At 36.5% G+C, this 19,427-nt stretch overlaps 1 protein-coding gene across 4 annotated transcripts in view; it reads right to left on the bottom strand.

The window, feature by feature from the left end:
- LOC105495877 (gamma-aminobutyric acid type A receptor subunit alpha3) overlaps positions 1-19,427 on the bottom strand; it is a 284,992-nt gene that overhangs the window by 9,831 nt on the left and 255,734 nt on the right. For all 4 annotated transcript variants that reach the window (XM_071089115.1, XM_011765764.2, XM_011765765.3 and 1 more), the window contains one exon: positions 11,654-11,865. In XM_071089115.1, coding sequence (XP_070945216.1) covers positions 11,654-11,865 — 212 coding nt within the window. The remainder of the gene's footprint in view (positions 1-11,653; positions 11,866-19,427) is intronic.

Raw genomic sequence — 19,427 nt, 5'->3', positions numbered from 1 at the left:
CTCGTGTGTCCACAACTTTCATTACAAAACTCTTCTGATGTCAAGTAACAGTTCCAAAAATACTAACACAATTAGCTGACTTACTGTCAGTTTTTCTGAAAAAACAAAACAAGAAAAAAACAACAAAAAACGAAAACAAAAACAAAACACTAGAACAAATATACAGGCAGTTAGATTGGTTCATTTCTGAAACCTTTGCCTAGTCCTGGAAACAGTAGCAGTGCCTGGTAAATGGGACAATCCAGACCTCATTTAATAGGCTCAATTCTAGTTTATGATGTCAGAGGAGTCATCCAACTGAAAAACAAAGAGAGAACTTGGGGCAGTTGCAAATAAAGTGAACTGGTTGTAGAAATCCTATATATGAAATGAATACAGTAATGAGAGAATACAGTAATATTGGTAAGTTGAGCAAGATGAAGAAAAATAGAGTGATAAAGCCAGATGAAGTGAACATCAAAGGACGAAACTTTTTGCATGAAGTAAAGGAGTAAACAGTGGCCTGGAAGCAGCAAGAGGGAATGAAGGAGTGGCTTCCACTTGCAAGGGCAGTAGATTTTTTAGGAAACAGTCAAGTGTTCAGTAAGGTAAACAGAACAAAATAGAGAGGAAGCATTTTGGATTTATCTCTCCTGTGACACTCAGCATTTGGTCCTATATCAGTGCTCTGTCTGTATATGTGTGTATATATATATGGATATATGCCTTACTTTTCTTAGACCATTAGCTCCTGAGTGCTGGGACCATGTGGTTTAGTTTTGCATGCCACAGGTATTCCAGAAATAATTGCCGTGTGTGTGTGTGTGTGTGTGTGTGTGTGTATGTGTGTGTATTTCAATCGAGACTATGATTACTGTCAGGCCACTTATACCTACTGCAGAGCAAGGTAGGAAAACCACCAGTTTATGAGTAAAACTTAACCCATATTGAATGTTATTTACCCAACAAAGAAATACCAAGGGGTGACTTGACTTGTGGCTACAATTGCAGGAATGACCCATAGACTTAAAAGCCATTCAGGACAAGAAACTAAGCTTTTCCAAGGTTTAAAGAGAATGTGAATGTTTTCTCCAATGTAAAAAAGATAAAATTTTATTCTGGAGCATTTCAAAATAAAAAAATAGAGTCCAAGCATTATTTCTTTTTTGCAAAATTTATACAAGTTATACAAATTTTGCAAATGGTTCTAAGAATAATTTTCCTCTTTTTATTTTCTTTTTTTAATATACTTTAAGTTCTAGGGTACATGTGCACAACGTGCATGTTTGTTACATATGTATACATGTGCCATGTTGGTGTGCTGCACCCATTAACTCGTCATTTACATTAGGTATATCTCCTAATGCTATTCCTCCCCCCGTCCCCTCCCCACAATAGGCCTCAGTGTGTGATGTTGCCCTTCCTGTGTCCCAGTGATCTCATTGTTCAATTCCCACCTATGAATGAGAACATGCGGTATTTGGTTTTCTATTCTTGCGATAGTTTGCTGAGAATTATGGTTTCCAGCTGCATCCATGTCCCTACAAAGGACACAAACTCATCCTTTTTTATGGCTGCATAGTATTCCATGGTGTATATGTGCCACATTTTCTTAATCCAGTCTGTCACTGATGGACATTTGGGTTGATTCCAAGTCTTTGCTATTGTGAATAGTGCTGCAATAAACATACGTGTGCATGTGTCTTTACAGCAGCATGACTTATAATCCTTTGGGTATATCCCCAGTAATGGGATGGCTGCATCTAATGGTGTTTCGAGTTCTAGATCCTTGAGGAATCGCCACACTGTTTTCCACAATGGTTGAACTAGTTTACAGTCCCACCAACAGTGTAAAAGTGTTTCTATTTCTCCACAGCCTCTCCAGCACCTGTTCTTTCCTGATTTTTTATTAATTGCCATTCTAACTGGTGTGAGATGATATCTCATTGTGGTTTTGATTTGCATTTCTCTGATGGCGAGTGATGATGAGCAGTTTTTCATGTGTCTGTTGGCTGTATGAATGTCTTCTTTTGAGAAGTGTCTGTTCATATCCTTTGCCCACTTTTTGATGGGGTTGTTTGTTTTTTTCTTGTAAATTTGATTGAGTTCTTTATAGGTTCTGGATATTAGCCCTTTGTCAGATGAGTAGATTGCAAAAATTTTCTCCCATTCTGCAGGTTTCCTGTTCACTCTGATGGTAGTTTCTTTTGCTGTGCAGAAGCTCTTTAGTTTAATAAGATCCCATTTGTCAATTTTGGCTTTTGTTGCCGTTGCTTTTGGTGTTTTAGACATGAAGTCCTTGCCCATGCCTATGTCCTGAATGGTATTACCTAGGTTTTCTTCTAGGGTTTTTGTGGTTTTAGGTCTAACATTTAAGTCTCTAATCCATCTTGAATTAATTTTCGTATAATGAGTAAGGAAAGGATCCATTTTCAGCTTTCTACTTATGGCTAGCCAATTTTCCCAGCACCATTTGAAAACAAAAAAAGAGGGTCCAAGCATTACTATTTTTTTGCAAAATTTATACAAGAAGTTATATAAATTTTGCAAATGGTTCTAAGAATAATTTTCCTCTTTTTAAATGTTGAGATTTGTTTTTTCACTTAACTTTCCTTTTATTATTTTTGATGTTGAATAACTTAAAGTAGTAATGGACATAGTTTAAAAAATTGAAGTTGATAACTTATTAAAATCAAGAAACCCTTACCCCAATGCACCCAAACCCATTGTCCAGCCCCTTGTAGGTGTTTATTTTTAATTCTCTTAGGTGATATTAATACTTCTAATAGTTATTTCTATACTTTTATACAATATATTTATACTGCTACCAGTTTTGCTTACTACCAGTTGTCTTTTCATGATAAATAATGATTTATTTCACAAATGTAACCCTTCCTGAATCCTCTACTACAATTATAGCAAAATTTTTAGTTCTATCAATAACCAGTGGTGATAACATTATAAATGACTATATAAATCCCTCTAGTATCCATCTGCAAACTGGACTGGTTCCTTTGCAAATTTGCCTGCTGCGCAGTTGTCACTTTAGTACTTCACTTTTTATAATTTTTATTTCTATTCATTCATTTTTAATTGACAGATGAAATTGCATATATTTATCATGTACAAAATGATGTTTTGAAATATGTGTACGTTATGGAATGGCCATATTGAGCTAATTAACATATGCATTGCCTCACACAGTTATCATTTTCTGTGATTAGAACATTTAAAATCTACTCTTAGCAGTCTTCAAGAGTACAGAACATTGCTATTAACTACAGTCACCTTGTTGTACAATAGGTCTCTTGAACTTATTCTTATCTAAGTAAAATTTTGTATTTTACTACAACAACTACCCTTGACTTCCAGTCCCCAGTAACCACCAAACCACCATTCTACCTTCTGCTTCTGTGAGTTCAACTTTTTTTCTTTTCTTTTCTTTTTTTGTTTTTTGTTTTTGTTTTTGTTTTTTTTTTGAGACGGAGTCTTGCTCTGTCGCTCAGGCTGGGATGGAGTGTGGTGGCAGATCTCAGCTTGCTGCAAGCTCCACCTCCCGGGTTCACAACATTCTCCTGCCTCAGCTTCCCAAGTAGGTGGGACTACAGGAGCCTGCCATCACATCTGTTCTAACAGGTTTTTGTTTGTTTGTTTGTTTGTTTTGTAGGGTCTTTAGGGTTTTCTCTATATAAGATCAGGCATCCATATGCAGGGACAATTTGACTTCTTCCTTTCCAATTTGGATACCTTTTATTTCTTTCTCTTGTTGAATTGCTCTGGTTAGGTCTTCCAATACTGTGGTGAGAGTGGACATGCTTGTCTTGTTACTAACTTAGAGAAAAAGCTTTTAACTTTTTACCATTGAGTATAATGTTAGCTGTGGGTTTGTCATATATGGCCTTTATTGTGATGAGGTACATTTCTTGTATATCTAATTAGTTGACAGGTTTTTCTTTTATCATGAAAGAATGTTGAATTTTGTCAAATGCTTTTTCTGCATCTATTGAGATGACGAACTGGTTTTGGACTTCATTCTGTTAATGTGGTGTAGCATATTTATATATTTGCACATGTTATACTATGGGATAAATCCCACTTGGTCAAGGTGAATAATTTTTTTTAAGTTTACGATTTAACCCTTACAGCCATTACACACACACACACACACACACACACACACACACACATATACACACATATATTTATTTATTAAGAAGTTCTGGGGAATCATTCTTTTAATGTACTGTTAACTTTGGTTTGCTAGAATTTTGTTGAGGATTTTTACATCTATTTTGTTCATTGGGGATATTGACCTGTAATTTTCTTTTCTTGTAGTATATTTGCCTGTCTTTGGTATGAGGGTAATGCTGGCCATATAAAATGAGTTTGGAAGTATTCCCTTTTCATTTTTTTGGAAGGATTTGAGAATGATGGGTATTAGTTCTTCTTTAAGTGCTTGGTAGAATTCAGCAGTGAAGGCATCAGGTCCTGGGCTTTTCTTTGATGGGAGACTTTTTGTTACTGATTCAGCTCCTTACTAATTATTGGTCTGTTCAAATATTCCATTTCCTCATGATTAAGTCTTAGCAGGTGATGTATGTCTAGGAATTTATCTATTACTTCTAGATTATCAGTTTGTTGGCATATAATTGTTTATAGTAATCTGTTATGATCCTTTGTTTTTCTGTGATATCAGTTGTTAACATCTCCTCTTTCATTTTTTATTCTTTGTATTTGAGTCTTCTCTCTTTTTTCTTAGTCTAAAGGTTTGTCTATTTTGTTTATCTTTTGAAAAAAAACACGTCTTAGTTTTAATGATCTTTTCTATTGTTTTTTAAATTCCTGATTTCATGTATTTCTGCTCTGATCTTTATTCTTTGCTTCTTTCTAGTAACTTTGGGCTTAGTTCTTCTTTTTCTGGTTCCTCAAGGCATAAAGTTAGATTGCTTATTTGAGATCTTTATTCTTTTTTGATGTAGGTGTTTCTTGCTATAACCTTCCTTCTTCTTAGAACTGCTTTGGCTGCATCTCATAAGTTTTGGTACATTGTATGCCTATTTTTTTCTCAAGATACATTAAATTTCCCTTTTAATTTCTCCTTTGACTTATTGGTTGTTCAGGAGAATGTTGTTTAATTTCCATGTATTTGTGAATTATCCAAAATTATTCTCTTTATTGCTTTCTAGTTTCATACTATTGTGGTTGGGAAAGATACTTGATATAATTTTTCTTTTTAAATTTGGATGAACTTCCTGGTTTCATTCCTAGATCTCTTACTTTTCCTTTCACATTCTTTTTTTAATGCCCTACTTATAGATTGATTTCCTTTAATTTATTTTCCTACTTCTCTATTGAAATTTTTATTTTGGCAATTCTTTTTAATTTCAATACCTCTTCCTTATTCTCTAATTTCTTTTTGTATAGCATCCTGTTCTTATTTTATTAATATTATATATTTACAAATCTAAAGTAAAAGTTTTGTTTTTCTTACATTCTCTTTAATTTCCTAAATTATGTTTGTCCCCTCCCTTCAAGGTGAGGTGTTCCTTTTTAGTTTGTTTGCCTGTTTGTTTTTGTTTTAATCTTTGCTATTCTCTTTCACATTGCAAACTTTTAATTGGTGATCCTTGATATCCCAGTATTATTTGGCAACAGAGAAGATGTCTGTTTGCTCATGTAGCTAACCCGAGCTTGTTGATTGGTGGGCTGTGATTTAGGATGATTAGGTAAAGTAGGTCATTTTGAGGCGGTACTTCAAAATGTTAGTATGCAAAAATTTTCCTCTGGGGATGCTCAGTTTCTTTAGAAGAGCAACCCTGCTGTTTTTTCCTGGAGAGTATACATCTGGCTAGAGACATTTCACATATTGAGCAGGCTCTGGAGTCTCAACTACTCTGTACACAGACTTTTGTTTTGTTCTCTATTGTATTTAGCGCTTCTTAACACTGAATTTCTCCAGGGTTATGTTTTACTGCAGTTTGATAAATCAGTTGTTACAACCTCCATCCATGTTCATTCTTCTATAGATGTGTTAATATCTCTTGTCTGACTGACATCCCTTGTCCTGCTCACCTTGTGGTTTTATACCTGTTTTATTTTATTTTAGCGGAATCTTCAAAGGAAGCAGTGATAAAAACATGTGGTTGATCATCAAAAATCCACAGTTCATCTATTTTCTAGAGTGCGGTTACAGGGTAGTGAGTTATCTTCATTAGAAAATGAGGTTTTATTTCCATATCTTCTTTTTTTCCTTTATAATGTTTCCTCTCACATTTTATATAATGCCTGATCATAATACAGATTACAAATAAATTTTAAAATCAGTTATATTATTTTAAAACTGTTTTATGCTCACCCATTCTAGCTTTAGGAAGCAAAAAGGTTTAATATGTCTCTCTAATGGAAGAAAAAAGAAAATTAGTTATTATTAAATTCTAATATTTTCACTTCCAATGCACCTCAAGTTTTTTTCTGTTGATCTCACTATTAGTTGCTCCACATTGTAGCAGTGCAGACAAAGCATAGCACCTGTACATTAGAGATCCATTTTTGTGCATTCCATACTTTTTTTCAATTCTCATAATATGCTTCTTGAGATAACTTAAAGGGACTGACCATAGAGAGAGACTAAAGAGGAAGACAGATCACTATCTTTGCAAAATAGTTTTATAATATTCTTTTTGTTCTCTCTATTTAAAGTTTTAGCACTTTTTAAATGGAGAAATGGTCATCATTTCTGATGTCTAGCTCTAGAGTTTCTAACAATCTATTTGAGTCCTCTCTCTGTCTTCAAACCACTTCCACTCCTCTTGCTGGCCATAAAAAAAAATATGTCTCATTTTTTATAAAACATCATGGAAGCCTTGCAGGTATCTGAAAATAGCAATAATCATCCCCCTGAGGCATTTGTCCCTCCTCTAGTGTAGTAACCAAACTGGAACAGTGTACTCTAATTATGGGCCCAACAGCACAAAATAAAAAGGGCTTATCCCCTCACTAGTTCTAGGTGATTCTTAACTCAGACCCAAATCAAATTGAGCTTTTCAAGAGTTGTACCACAAAGTAGGTGTACATTAGTTTGCATTTTCTTCACATCCTAGCATTTTATTTTCAATGTTTAATTGTTAAGCTTTTTAATCCCATATCTATTTTTGTACCTATGTGTAAGAATTTATATTTGATTTAGCAAATGTTAATATTTTAATTTAAGCTTGTCCTTTCAAATTAGAAATCCTATTTGATTCCTAATTCAGAAAATACTCATTCCCCAACCAATATTCATTAATACCAGCTTATAAATTTGAGTCTTCTACCCTATATGTCTTCATCTGAGTCATTAATAACAACATTTGAAAAAGCAACAGTATGGTGATTCCTCAAGGATCTAGAACTAGAAGTATCATATGACCCAGCCATCCCATTACTGGGTATATACCCAAAGGATTATAAATCATGCTGCTATAAAGACACACGCACACGTATGTTTATTGCGGCACTGTTCACAATAGCAAAGACTTGGAATCAACCCAAATGTCCATCAGTGACAGACTGGATTAAGAAAATGTGGCACATATACACCATGGAATACTATGCAGCCATAAAAAAGGATGAGTTTGTGTCCTTTGTAGGGACATGGATGCAGCTGGAAACCATCATTCTCAGCAAACTATCGCAAGAACAGAAAACCAAACACTGCATGTTCTCACTCATAGGTGGGAACTGAACAATGAGATCACTTGGACTCGGGAAGGGGAACATCACACACCGGGGCCTATCACGGGGAGGGGAGAGGGGGGAGGGATTGCATTGGGAGTTTTACCTGATGTAAATGACGAGTTGATTGGTGCTGATGAGTTGATGGGTGCAGCACACCAACATGGCACAAGTATACATATGTAACAAACCTGCATGTTATGCACATGTACCCTAGAACTTAAAGTATAATAATAATAATAATAATAATAATAATAATAATAAGATAAATCAAAAAAAAAAAGAAAAATAAAAAGCAGGGTCAAAGACAAAGTCCTGTAGCGTATCCGCAGGGACCTCCATTCAGTTTGGTGTCTGTCATTCCATCAGTTTATTTATTTGTTTATTTATTTATTTATTTATTTATTTATAGACAGAGCCTCTCCCTGTTGCCCAGGCTGGAGTGCAGTGGCACAATCTCGACTTACTGCAACCTCCACCTCCCGGGTTCAAGTGATTCTCCTGTCTCAGCCTCCCAAGTAGTATGCCATCATGCCCGGCTATTTTTTGTACTTTTGTAGAGATGGGGTTCCACCATGTTGGCCAGGCTGGTCTTGAACTCCTGACCTCAAGTGATATGCCTGCTTTGGCCTCCCAAAGTGTTGGGATTACAGGTGTGAGCCACTGCACCCAGCGCCATCAGTTAATTCTATTTGATTTGAATTGGTCAACCAACTACATCAGCCTAATTGTACTATTTTTTCACCTTCCTTCCTTCTTTCCTTCTTTCCTTCTTTCCTTTATCTGTCTCTCTCTCTCCTCTCTCTCTTCTTTTTTTAATTTGACATCGTCTCACTCTGTTGCCCAGGCTGGAGTGCAGTGGTGCGATTTTGGCTCACTGTAGTCCAAACTTCCCGAGCTCAGCTGATCCTCCCACCTCAGCCTCCTGACTAGTTGGGACTACAGACATGTGCACCCACGCCCAGATAATTATTAATTTTTTTTTGAGATGGTATTTTACCATGTTGCCCAGGCTGGTCTCAAATTCCTGAGCTAAAGCAATCTGCCACCACCACACCCAGCCTGCTTCCTTTTCTTCATGGAGGTATAATTTTTAAAAAGTTAGTCAAATGTTTTATTAAAATCTATGACATTTTCTGGTCCACTAGTCCAATAAACTGTTGATAAATGCCCATGAGGTTAGTTTGATATAATTTTTTATTAGTGAACTCAAGCTGTATATCACTGATTGTTGCTAACTGCTCCTAAAATATCTATCTGTTTAATAATATATTTTAGGGAACTTCCAGTTTAATATGTCAGAGTAAGATATCTTTGTTCACTTTTCCTCTCTGGAACCAACCAAAAACAGTAAGATGAGAAATAAAAACCAAAACTCTATCTTTGGTGAAACTTAATAGCTTTTATAACCTTAATCCCAAAAAGTAAGGGCTCCTAAGTGAAGTGAAAGTGAAAGTGAAGTGCAGTGAAAATCAGATCAGGGTGAAGATGACACTGAGGATACCTGCTGCTCCAGATTTCTGGTCAAGGATAGTGTCCCAAAAGTGTGTGGCATGACCTGACAAAGGAAAGAAACAATCCCTGTTTTGAAATAAAATCAGTTTTCAGGCTGGTAATGAGAACATCCCGGAACTCTGACTACCACTTAGTGGCAGAGGAGACAGAGACTGGAAGATTAAAGAATATAACACTATACACGTATACACGTGCACAAGCACATACACAAACACACACAGAGACATGCACACAGACACCTGTATCAACATAGAGGGATTTCCTGTGAACAAGGGAAAGTTCTTACTAGTCAGAAGTAGAATCACAACTCCAGGGAAGACTACTCATAAGAGATTATATAGACAACAAGTGATGCTCAAACTACTCTCTACTACTCATTCTCAGCTACTCATTACTATCCTGCCAACTCTCTCAGTTACTCCCCCAAATGATACTTCCATACATAACAAGGGTAGTAAAAAATTTCTCTAATGCAACTTCAAGTAATAATTGAAGACTAACTATCATGGTACTAATACAAACTTTGTTACAAAAGGAAGAAAATGACCAATTGAGTATTGTAATTAATGTCTTAACGGAGTCATCAGAGAAAGAGAATGTGACCCATGGATTGTACAACAGCTCAACTATTATTTAAGTATAAACACAATAGACATTGATTTTATACATTCAAAACAGAAGAAAATATGGTTCCCATGAGACCATCTTAAAGAAATGTATAGAAGTTAGCTAAATGATGAGATCATATGGACACATAGAGGGAAACAACACATACTGGGGCCTTTGGGAAAGTGGGGGGAAGAAGGAGGGAGAGGATCATTAAAAATAACTCATGAATACTAGGCCTAATATCTGTGTGATAAAATAATCTGTACAGCATACAGCCAACCCATATGACATAAGCTTACCTATATAACAAACCTGCACTTGTACCCCTGAACTTAAAAGTTAAAAAAAGGAATTGATGTAAATATACAATGAACAGAAATGATAGATACAAGGACGATTTTAAGAAAAGAACCCATTTAAATGTAGAACTATGACTGAACAATTATAAGATTTACAATAGCATGGAAGGATATAAGTGTTATAAAACGTAATAATGGAGCAATAGTAGTATAGCAAACAGAAGTAAGGAGATGACAGGAACTGGTAGAGAGAAGGAGAGGTAGGAGTAGGGGTGTACTGATTTCCTTATATTCATCGTGGGTGGGGGGCTAACAGACCCTGTTCCTAGCTGATAAACCAGGTTATAGAGGAATAAATATATTTTAAGGGTACAAAGGTAACAACTAGATTAAGTACAATAAAACCAACGAAAAAAATCCTATGGTAGATAGAGTAGATTAAGGAAGTAGAACTACACTTATTTCTTCATAATTTATAGCAAGGAGTTAATAAATTTTATCTAAATAAGTAAAAATTATTCAAAAATTTTGCCAACTCATCAATCTATACTCTATGCAATACATATTTTCTCCCAATTTGAAAAATCATTACCATTTCTCTTCTCCATGATTATTTGAGGAGTACCAGGATGGTCCTGAGATCACATTTGCCAGTTCCTCTTAGCATATTTTGATAATCTTCACCTAGTTCTAGCGACCTGAACTTATTTAAAGCAGCCAGGGACAACAATCTTGATTTCACTGTGTTCACGTTTTATTCCTATCAATGTAGTTGGTTTAATGATTTTAATCTCTCTTCTTCATTCCCATCAATGCACCAATCCAGTCAACATTTATTCAGCTTTTACTGTGAGTCAGATGCTATGCAAGGATATTGGCTAGCTAGAAATAAGATGTAGACAAGCCCCTGCCCTCAAAATGTTCAAGTCTAGTGAGAGGAAGGCAAAAACTAATACAAATAAATTATTTTAATATCAGAATCACCCATGCCTCAAGAAAAGGTAAATCTGTGAATGATTCCAGAAAGGCTCTATGGAGAAAGTAACATTTCAGTTGAGTCTTAAAGAATGAGTAGGTCTTTAGCAGGCAGGGGAAAAAACAAACAGCATCTCAGGTACAGAATACAAAATAAGCAGACACAGAAGGAAAAATGATCATTTTGTTTTGACTATAATTTGAATATACTGGAAAGAGGGGCAGAGGTGGCCTTAGAGATTGTACTCTGGGTTGAAGATAGAGTCCAAGCCTTTGAGCGACTTTGTAAGTACCAATGGGTCCCCCTTGAATCTAGCAGCATCACATTTAGGTTTGATCCTTCACCACAAGACATCAATTCTCCATGATACCTGCCCTCTTTTCTTTGCCCTTAGACAACATGCCAGGTTGCCAAGAAGCACTCCAGTTGAGAATTGGATTGATGACCCCAGTGAATAGCACATAGCCCTGCCCAGTTCTTGCAGGCTATAGACTGCCCACTCCTGGTCCCAATACAGGTCTCTCAGGGGGTGCTTCTCAGTTCCTCTTTTGCTATATCTCACCTTCATCTCCAGGGCCTCTGGTACTTTCTTGCCTTCCCAAGCCCAACTCCGCTTGGTGAAATAGTTGACAGTGGCAAATTCAATCAGTGCAGAAAACACAAAGGCATAACAGACGGCTATGAACCAGTCCATGGCCGTCGCATATGCCACTTTAGGTAAGGAATTTCTGGCACTGATACTCAAGGTGGTCATGGTAAGCACGGTGGTGACACCTGAGGAGAGAAAAGATGAGAACCAGTTGCAACTGAAAGACTTTGAGAACTTATTTGATGAAATCACTGATTACCTATTTGAAAGAAGAAGCTTTACCCCACTCAAAATGGCCCTTTTAAAATAAAATTAAATTAAAAAAAAAAAACAAAAAAAACACCAGACTATCAAATCTGATGGGTCCACCTAGTAACCAGCCCATCCCACTTGGCAGAAGACTATATAGGCATCTGCAATGGATTACATTTAATTGTTGTCCTCTAGCTTCTGCTTAAATATTTCCATTGAAGAGCAGGTAGCCCATTTCATTGTAAGAGAGCATTTTAATTAGAGAAAAACTAGCTCACAAACTGAAATCTGGCTTCTTCTAGCTACTGGCCCACAGACCGATCTTGGAGTTTCTTCTGTGGCCATTCAAGGAAAAAAATCTGCTCCTTACTCTACAGAACCGGCCTTCAAAGACTTAAAAAGGGCTATGGTTCCTTGCGAAACTACTCATCTTCAGAATGAACATGGAGATTCATGTTCACCTCATGAACTCCTTTTCTTGTTTACTTCCTTTCTTATCCTGGCTTTTTTTTTTTCCTGAATAGCCTAGAACTGAGCCCAAGACTCAAGACATGGTCAGAATTCAGTAGGATGCTTACTTCCTTAATTTTGGACACTCTTCTGATAATGCAGCAAACTATTGTGGAAAGTGGTTCTGTAGCTGCATCACACCCTAGGTCCCTACTGGGCTTTGTGAACGATGAAAACTATTCTGAAATCTGTTTCTCGGGAGTTTTTGCCAAATCCAAGCTTGTCTTTAGATCAATTGATTCTTTTTTGGGGGGAATGTTATTCTAAATTCAAGGCTAAATTTTATTTACGTTTAAATTATATTTTACGTTTTTTCTAATCTTTTCATATTTTAGTTATGCATGTGAATATATATATATATATAAAATTGTGATTAACAGTATAAGCTTTAGAGTCAGAATGAACTAGGCTGAAAACTGGGCAACCTCACTTACTAGTAATATGACCTTGAATAAGGTGTTTTACCCCAGACAGCCTCAGTTTATCATGTGTAAAAGGGGGGTGATAACACCAGATAATACAGAGATTTGTTGGGGATTGAAGATTATATATATATATATATATATATAGTCTATAGTATACCTGACACAGAGTAATCATTCCATAAATAGTAGCTTCTGTAATTAACATGACTATTGTCTTTACTGTTGTTTGAACAATAGTGTTGTCATACTATATAATTAATTATAATAGTATAATTAGTGTTAACAACAATATTATCATAATAATTTTACAATTGCTAGCAATGTGTTCCTAGTCTCAATGAGTACTACATTAGAAGTTAGATGTTCTGAGTGCTCCCACTTACTTGCTTTGTATCTTAGGCAATTTCTTTATTCTCTCTGTGTCTCCATTTTGCTCATTTATGAATATTCCCTACTGTCTCTGTCCCCCAGGATTTTGATAAAGCAGTAGATGTACAAAGTCATTCAAACTTGAGGAAGGGGAAATGGTCAGAATGTCTTTCTGAGCATTGGCATGCTGAAGAGGATGCAGAAAGTGAGCCTCCTTAGCCTGGGGCAAGCGGGACATGGAATGAATTCCTAATGAGGCGAAAGAGGCTATATGCGAAATCAAGCAGAGAAGGCACTGTGTCCATTAACTTTACCCAGAGGGTCAACCATGTGTGCTGAAGCCTCTGGGGCTTCCTTTTCTATCTTGGTCTGCTGTAGTACCTTACTTATATATTTGCTATATAAATGAAAATCCAGACTGCAAAAGACTCTACAATTTCAACAGAAATACCCTAAAGGAGTACCTTTGCACCAACTAGGCGGGGAGTAATCAAGGGTGATTAGTCAAAACACATTTTAAGCCATGTAAGGAATCTGCCACATAGCTAATACTTATTAACAAACTCTGAATCTGTAACCTGGTAGTCTCTGAGAATGGATCCAGGCCTTGAAAACCTTCATATCATATCAAGCAAGGAGTTACTTAATGGGAGAAACAAGCTACTTCATTAATGGTTATTAGCAAATGCAGTTGTCCACTCTGACACATTCATAGCAGTGTGCTGCTAGTGCTTAGATGGAGAGAACTGTATTGCAACATAAGTGTTTCTGTGCCATATCTCAGTAGAGATTTCTAGAGTTCTAGTCTCTAGGGCTTAATTAAAACCGTCAACTTTTTGAAAGCTCTTAGCTAGTCAGAGCTGGTAGGGCCCTCAATCAAGCCTATGGTACACTTCATGGATGGACAAAGAGATTCTTGGCATTTTAAAAGATATTCAGCCTGTCACCAGTGCTTCTCTTTCAAGACTAGAAAAATATTTCTGAAAAGGCTCAGATAGAACTGACTGTCCTCCCTCGTCTCCTTTGAGCACTTCTAGTGCACTTACGTGATGACATGTATCTCTTATACCAAACCACATCTGTGATGAGTGGAAAGGACTTTAATTCTCAGGCACAGCCAAGTAGCCCACTATACCATATTTGTTCCCATCAGAGTTAATAACGTACTTTTCTTGCAGTAATTATTAAATATATTATTATGATGATGAATGTAGCTCTTATTGTCTTCTTTTCTCCAACATTGCTAACTGTCTGTTTTGTGCCTTATACAGAGTTAGGTCCTAAGGATAAAAAATTTAGGTATTTCAGACTACAGCATTCAAAATGAGTACCCATTCTCCCCTTAGGAAATAATCAGAATTAATCACATTTCATATATCTGTTTACCTCAGACACCACCACAAGGGCAAGGATATTTGTTAATTCACTTTCAGTCAGGCTTAATTCTGTTTTACAAAGTCCTATCTGACCCTACCACCCATACCCTTATGAACCTTTTATCACAAACTCTTCTTACTGCCTAACTCTGCCACTCTATGACTTAGTGAGTCCACCTATTTTCTCAACCTCTTCTCTGAATGCATAAACCCCTTTTGGCCTTAACTGAAACCTGACTCTCCTCTTGAATACACTGTTTTGGTTCTCAAAATGTGGTTGATAATTCAGAATCAAGAGCTCAAGAGGTACAATCCGTATTTTCTTTGATGTCTAGCACTTCTTAGACCATTACCAGATCACAGTGTTGTTGTAACCTGTGCTCCTTTGAGACATCTACCATCTGGTGATACCCCTTTCTGCCCTTTCTCGTAAGTATCATCTATAGAATACTCCCATCTCCCCAAAGATTCCTTTGTGCCCATACCATCCCCTCCTTGGTCTTAGGTAACCACTGATGTGCTTTCATTTTCTATGGATTAGATTTTTCTCTTAGAGTTTCGTATAAATATTTTACGGTATGTACTCAATTGTGTCTGGCTTCCTCCACTCAGCATATTTTTAGGTTTATTCATGTTGTTGCATCTATCTGTGGGTTGTTCCTGTTAATTTCACAGCAGCATTCCATTGTATTGATATTACCTAATTTTTTTTTTATTATACTTTAAGTTCTAGGGTACATGTGCATAACATGCAGGTTTGTTACATATGTATACTTGTGCCATGTTGGTGTGCTGCACCCATCAACTCGTCAGCACCCATCAACTCGTCATTTATATCAGGTATAACTCCCAATGCAATCTACCTAATTTGTTTATTCATTCATCCAGTAATGGATATCTGAATTGTTTCCAGTATTTAACTATTGTGAATAAAGATACTGGGATGATTTACATATAAGTGTGTGTGAGTATATGCTTTCATTTCTCTTGGTCATACCTAAAGAATGGAATTACAGGATTATATAGTAAGCATATGTTTAACTTTATATGGCATTGCCAAACTGTTTTCTAAAGTAATTTTACCATTTAACTTTCCCAGCAGATGTATGAGAGTTTCAGTCAGCATGCATCCTTGACTTAAAAAATAAAATAAAATAACTTTAGGCCGGGCATGGTGGCTCCTGCCTGGAATCCCAGCCCTTTGGGAGGCTGAGGCGGGTGGATCACAAGGTCAGGAGTTTGAGACCAGCCTGGCCAACATGGTGAAAACCCCTCTCAACTAAAAATACAAAAATTAACCAGGCATAGTGGCGCATGCCTGTAGTCCCAGCTACTTGGGAGGCTGATGCAGGAGAATTGCTTGAATCCAGGAGGTGGAGGTTGCAGTGAGCTGAGATGGAACCACTGCACTCTAGCCTGGGTAACAGGGCAAGACTCGCCTCAAAAAATAAAATAAAATAAATAACGTTAATTGATACTTTAACACTTTTCTCTGATAGTGAAAGTCCTTGGAACATTTTATCTCCATATATCCCCATCTCAACAGATATATATTACATTATGTTCCAGTATTTTATTCTAAATGTATTGTTTGACGAATAAGCCACTGTTACCATTTCATACAGTCAGTGCTTATTTTAGCCATTCTAGTATTTAAAGTGATGTCACCATGAGGTTTTCGTTTACATTTCCTTAATTCAAAAAAAAAAATGATGTTAAGGATCCTTTTACATGATTATGGGCATTTGTATATATTCTTCGGTGAAGTATCTGTTCACATCTTTTGCCCATTTTAAAAATTGGATTCTTTGACCTTTTATTATTGAATTTTAGGAGCTTTTTATATTTTCAGAATATATAAATATTTCAAAATATATGTTTTAGGTCTGCACAGATACAGTGTGCTTTATCTCAGGCTATAGCTTGCCATTTCATTATCTTAATGTTATCCTTTGATGAGAAGAAATTTTTAATTTTGATTAAGTCCAATTTATTAGTTCTTTTCCTTATTGTTATTATGTTTTTGTGAACTAAGGAATTTCTGTCTACCAAAGGGTGCACAGATATTGCCTTATATTTTCTTCTAAGTGAATCATATTTTTAACTTTTATATTTAAATCCATGATCAATCTCAAATTAATTCTCTGCAGTGCCATATTTATCATAAATCAAGTTTCCATATATATGGCTGTATTTTAGGCTTTCTTATTTTCTTTAAAAATCTTTTGAGACAGGGTCTCACTCTGTCAGCCAGGCTGGAGTGCAGTGGCATGATCGTGGCTCATGGCAGCCTCAACCTCCCAGGCCCAAGCAATCCTCTCACCTCAGCCTCCCAAGTAGCTGGGACCACAGGGATGTGCCACCACATCTGGCTAATTAAAAAGAAAGAATTTAAGATGAGGTCTCCCTATGTTGCCCAGGCTGGTCTTGAACTCCTGGGCTCAAGCAGTACTCCCACTTCAGCCTCTCAAAGTGCTGGGATTATAGGCATGAGCTGCCACTCCCAGTCTCTCTACTTCGTTCTTTTTTAGAAGGATATATTGGCTATTCTTGCTTTTTTTCTTACATAAAAAATTCTGCAATCACTTTTTACATTAACATTTTAACTTGCAGGTTCTCACATCAATGCAATTAATGTAAATATAAATTCTAAATTAACGTGAGGCCAAGTTTGAATTAGCAAATGAATTATCAAGGAATCTCATATTTCACACAAAGCCCAGGCCAAAAGAAACATGCTTCTTTATTGTCTCTCTGCACTGGTAAGTGTATTTTTCTAGTACTCTCTTGCATTGCAAGCATAACTCTTCAATGATATTGAATTTATGGGAAGTGTCCTTGTATTAATTTCCTTTGGTTTATGTAACAAATTATCACAAATTTAGTTGCTTAAAACAACTAAATGTCTTCTTACAATTCTTGATGCTAGAAGTCTGAAATTAGTTTCACTGGTCCAGTGTCAAGGTGTTAGCAGGGTTGCACTCCCTCTGGAGGCTCTAAAGGAATAATCTATTATCTTTTTCAGCTTCTACAGCTATATGACAGATTCCTTCACTCATGATCCCCTTCCTCTTTCTTCAAATCCAACAGCAGAGCATGCTCAAATCTTTCCTCCTTCTGTCATCACACTGCTTTCTCCTCCACAGTCAAATCTCCCTCTACCTGATTCTTGTAAGGATATTGTGATTGCATTTAGGCCCCATTCCAGATAATTCAGAATAATCTCTCCATCTCAAGATCTTTTATTTAATCACAACCACAAATTTATTTTTGCTGTATAGATCACACTCCCAAGTTCCAGGAACTAGAATATGGGTATCTTCGGGGACCATTATTCCGCCTACCACAATCTTAGTTGTAAATGTCTTTCTTATATAAATTTAAAAGTCAAACTCTTGTTTACCAAGACCAGGAGTCCATCTGCTTATCTTCCTGCCATAATAGTACCAGTTCATGTGATTAACACTCCATTTTCAGTTTCTTCTTTCGTTTGGGCCCCTGTGTATTTCCTTTAATTTCTTTTAAGCTCACGTCAAGACATTAGCTTAAAAGAATGGTTTCGGCTGGGTGCTGTGGCTCACACCTGTAATCCCAGCGCTTTGGGAGGTTGAGGCGGGCAGATCATCTGAAGTCAGGAGTTGGAGATCAGCCTGGCCAACATGTTGAAACCCTGTCTCTACTAAAAATACAAAAAAAAAAAAAAAAATTAGCCAGGCATGGTGGCGGGTGCCTGTAATCCCAGCTACTCAGGAAGTTGAGGCAGGAGAATTGCTTGAACCTGAGAGGTGGGGGTTGCAGTGAGCCAAGAATGCTCTATTGCACTCCAGCCTAGGCGACAAGAGTGAAACTCTGTCTGAAAAAAAAAAAAAAGAAAGAAGGAAGGAAAAGAAGGAAGGAAGGAAGGGAGGGAGGAAGGAAGGGAGGGAGGGAGGGAGGGAGGGAGGGAAAAAAAGAAAGAAGGAAAGAAAGAAAGAAAAAGAAAGAAAGAAAGAAAGAAAGAAAGAAAGGAAGGAAGGAAGGAAGGAAGGAAGGAAGGAAGGAAGGAAGGAAGGAAGAAAGAAAGAAAGAAAGAAAGAAAGAAAGAAAGAAAGAAAGAAAGAAAGAAAGAAAGAAAGAAAAGAAAGAAAATTAAAAAAGAATGGTTTCTATGTTTTATCTAGCTTTTCTAGGATTTTATAAAGGAAGCTTTTTCAGGGTATCTCGTTTGTTATATTTCCCAAAGTGAGCATATTTAACCCACTCTCATACAGCTTTTGCTCCCTCCACTTCACTAGAACTGTTCTTTCCAAGATCACTAACAGCCAAGTATATCACAATACCCAACGGACAGTTTCTGTCTGCATCTCATGTAAACTCAGTACAATTCAACCCACATGAGTATTCTCTGCTTCTTGAAATACTTTCCTCACTTGACTTCCATAATATCACATCCTTTTGATTATTCTTTCTTTTTCCTACTTTACGGGTCACTCTTTCTCTTTCTCCACTAATATCTCCTACAATACCTGACCTACAATGCTGCTTCTTCCAAAATATAATTTACTTTTTATTTCACTACCCAGTAAAACTTCAGGATAGTGGCAGAAACACCTTCTGTGTGGATACCAAGTACACTCAAGGTACCATTGCCATGGAGGCAGTTTAGTAGCTGAAAAAATTAAAATATTTATCTCCAACAGTGGGAAAAATAGGCAAGAAATGTTTTATATGTTTTAAGTCTGTGAGGAAAAAGTGCTAATGATATGCAAATGTCTTCCTAGACATCAGTATACTCATGATGAAGAAAATGCCTTTGATTGTAGGTACTATTAAGAA

Source organism: Macaca nemestrina, chromosome X, assembly GCF_043159975.1.
Source record: "Macaca nemestrina isolate mMacNem1 chromosome X, mMacNem.hap1, whole genome shotgun sequence".
Classification (NCBI taxonomy): domain Eukaryota; kingdom Metazoa; phylum Chordata; class Mammalia; order Primates; family Cercopithecidae; genus Macaca; species Macaca nemestrina.
Note: the sequence above shows the minus strand (reverse complement) of the source record. Positions and strands in the feature narration are given on the sequence as shown.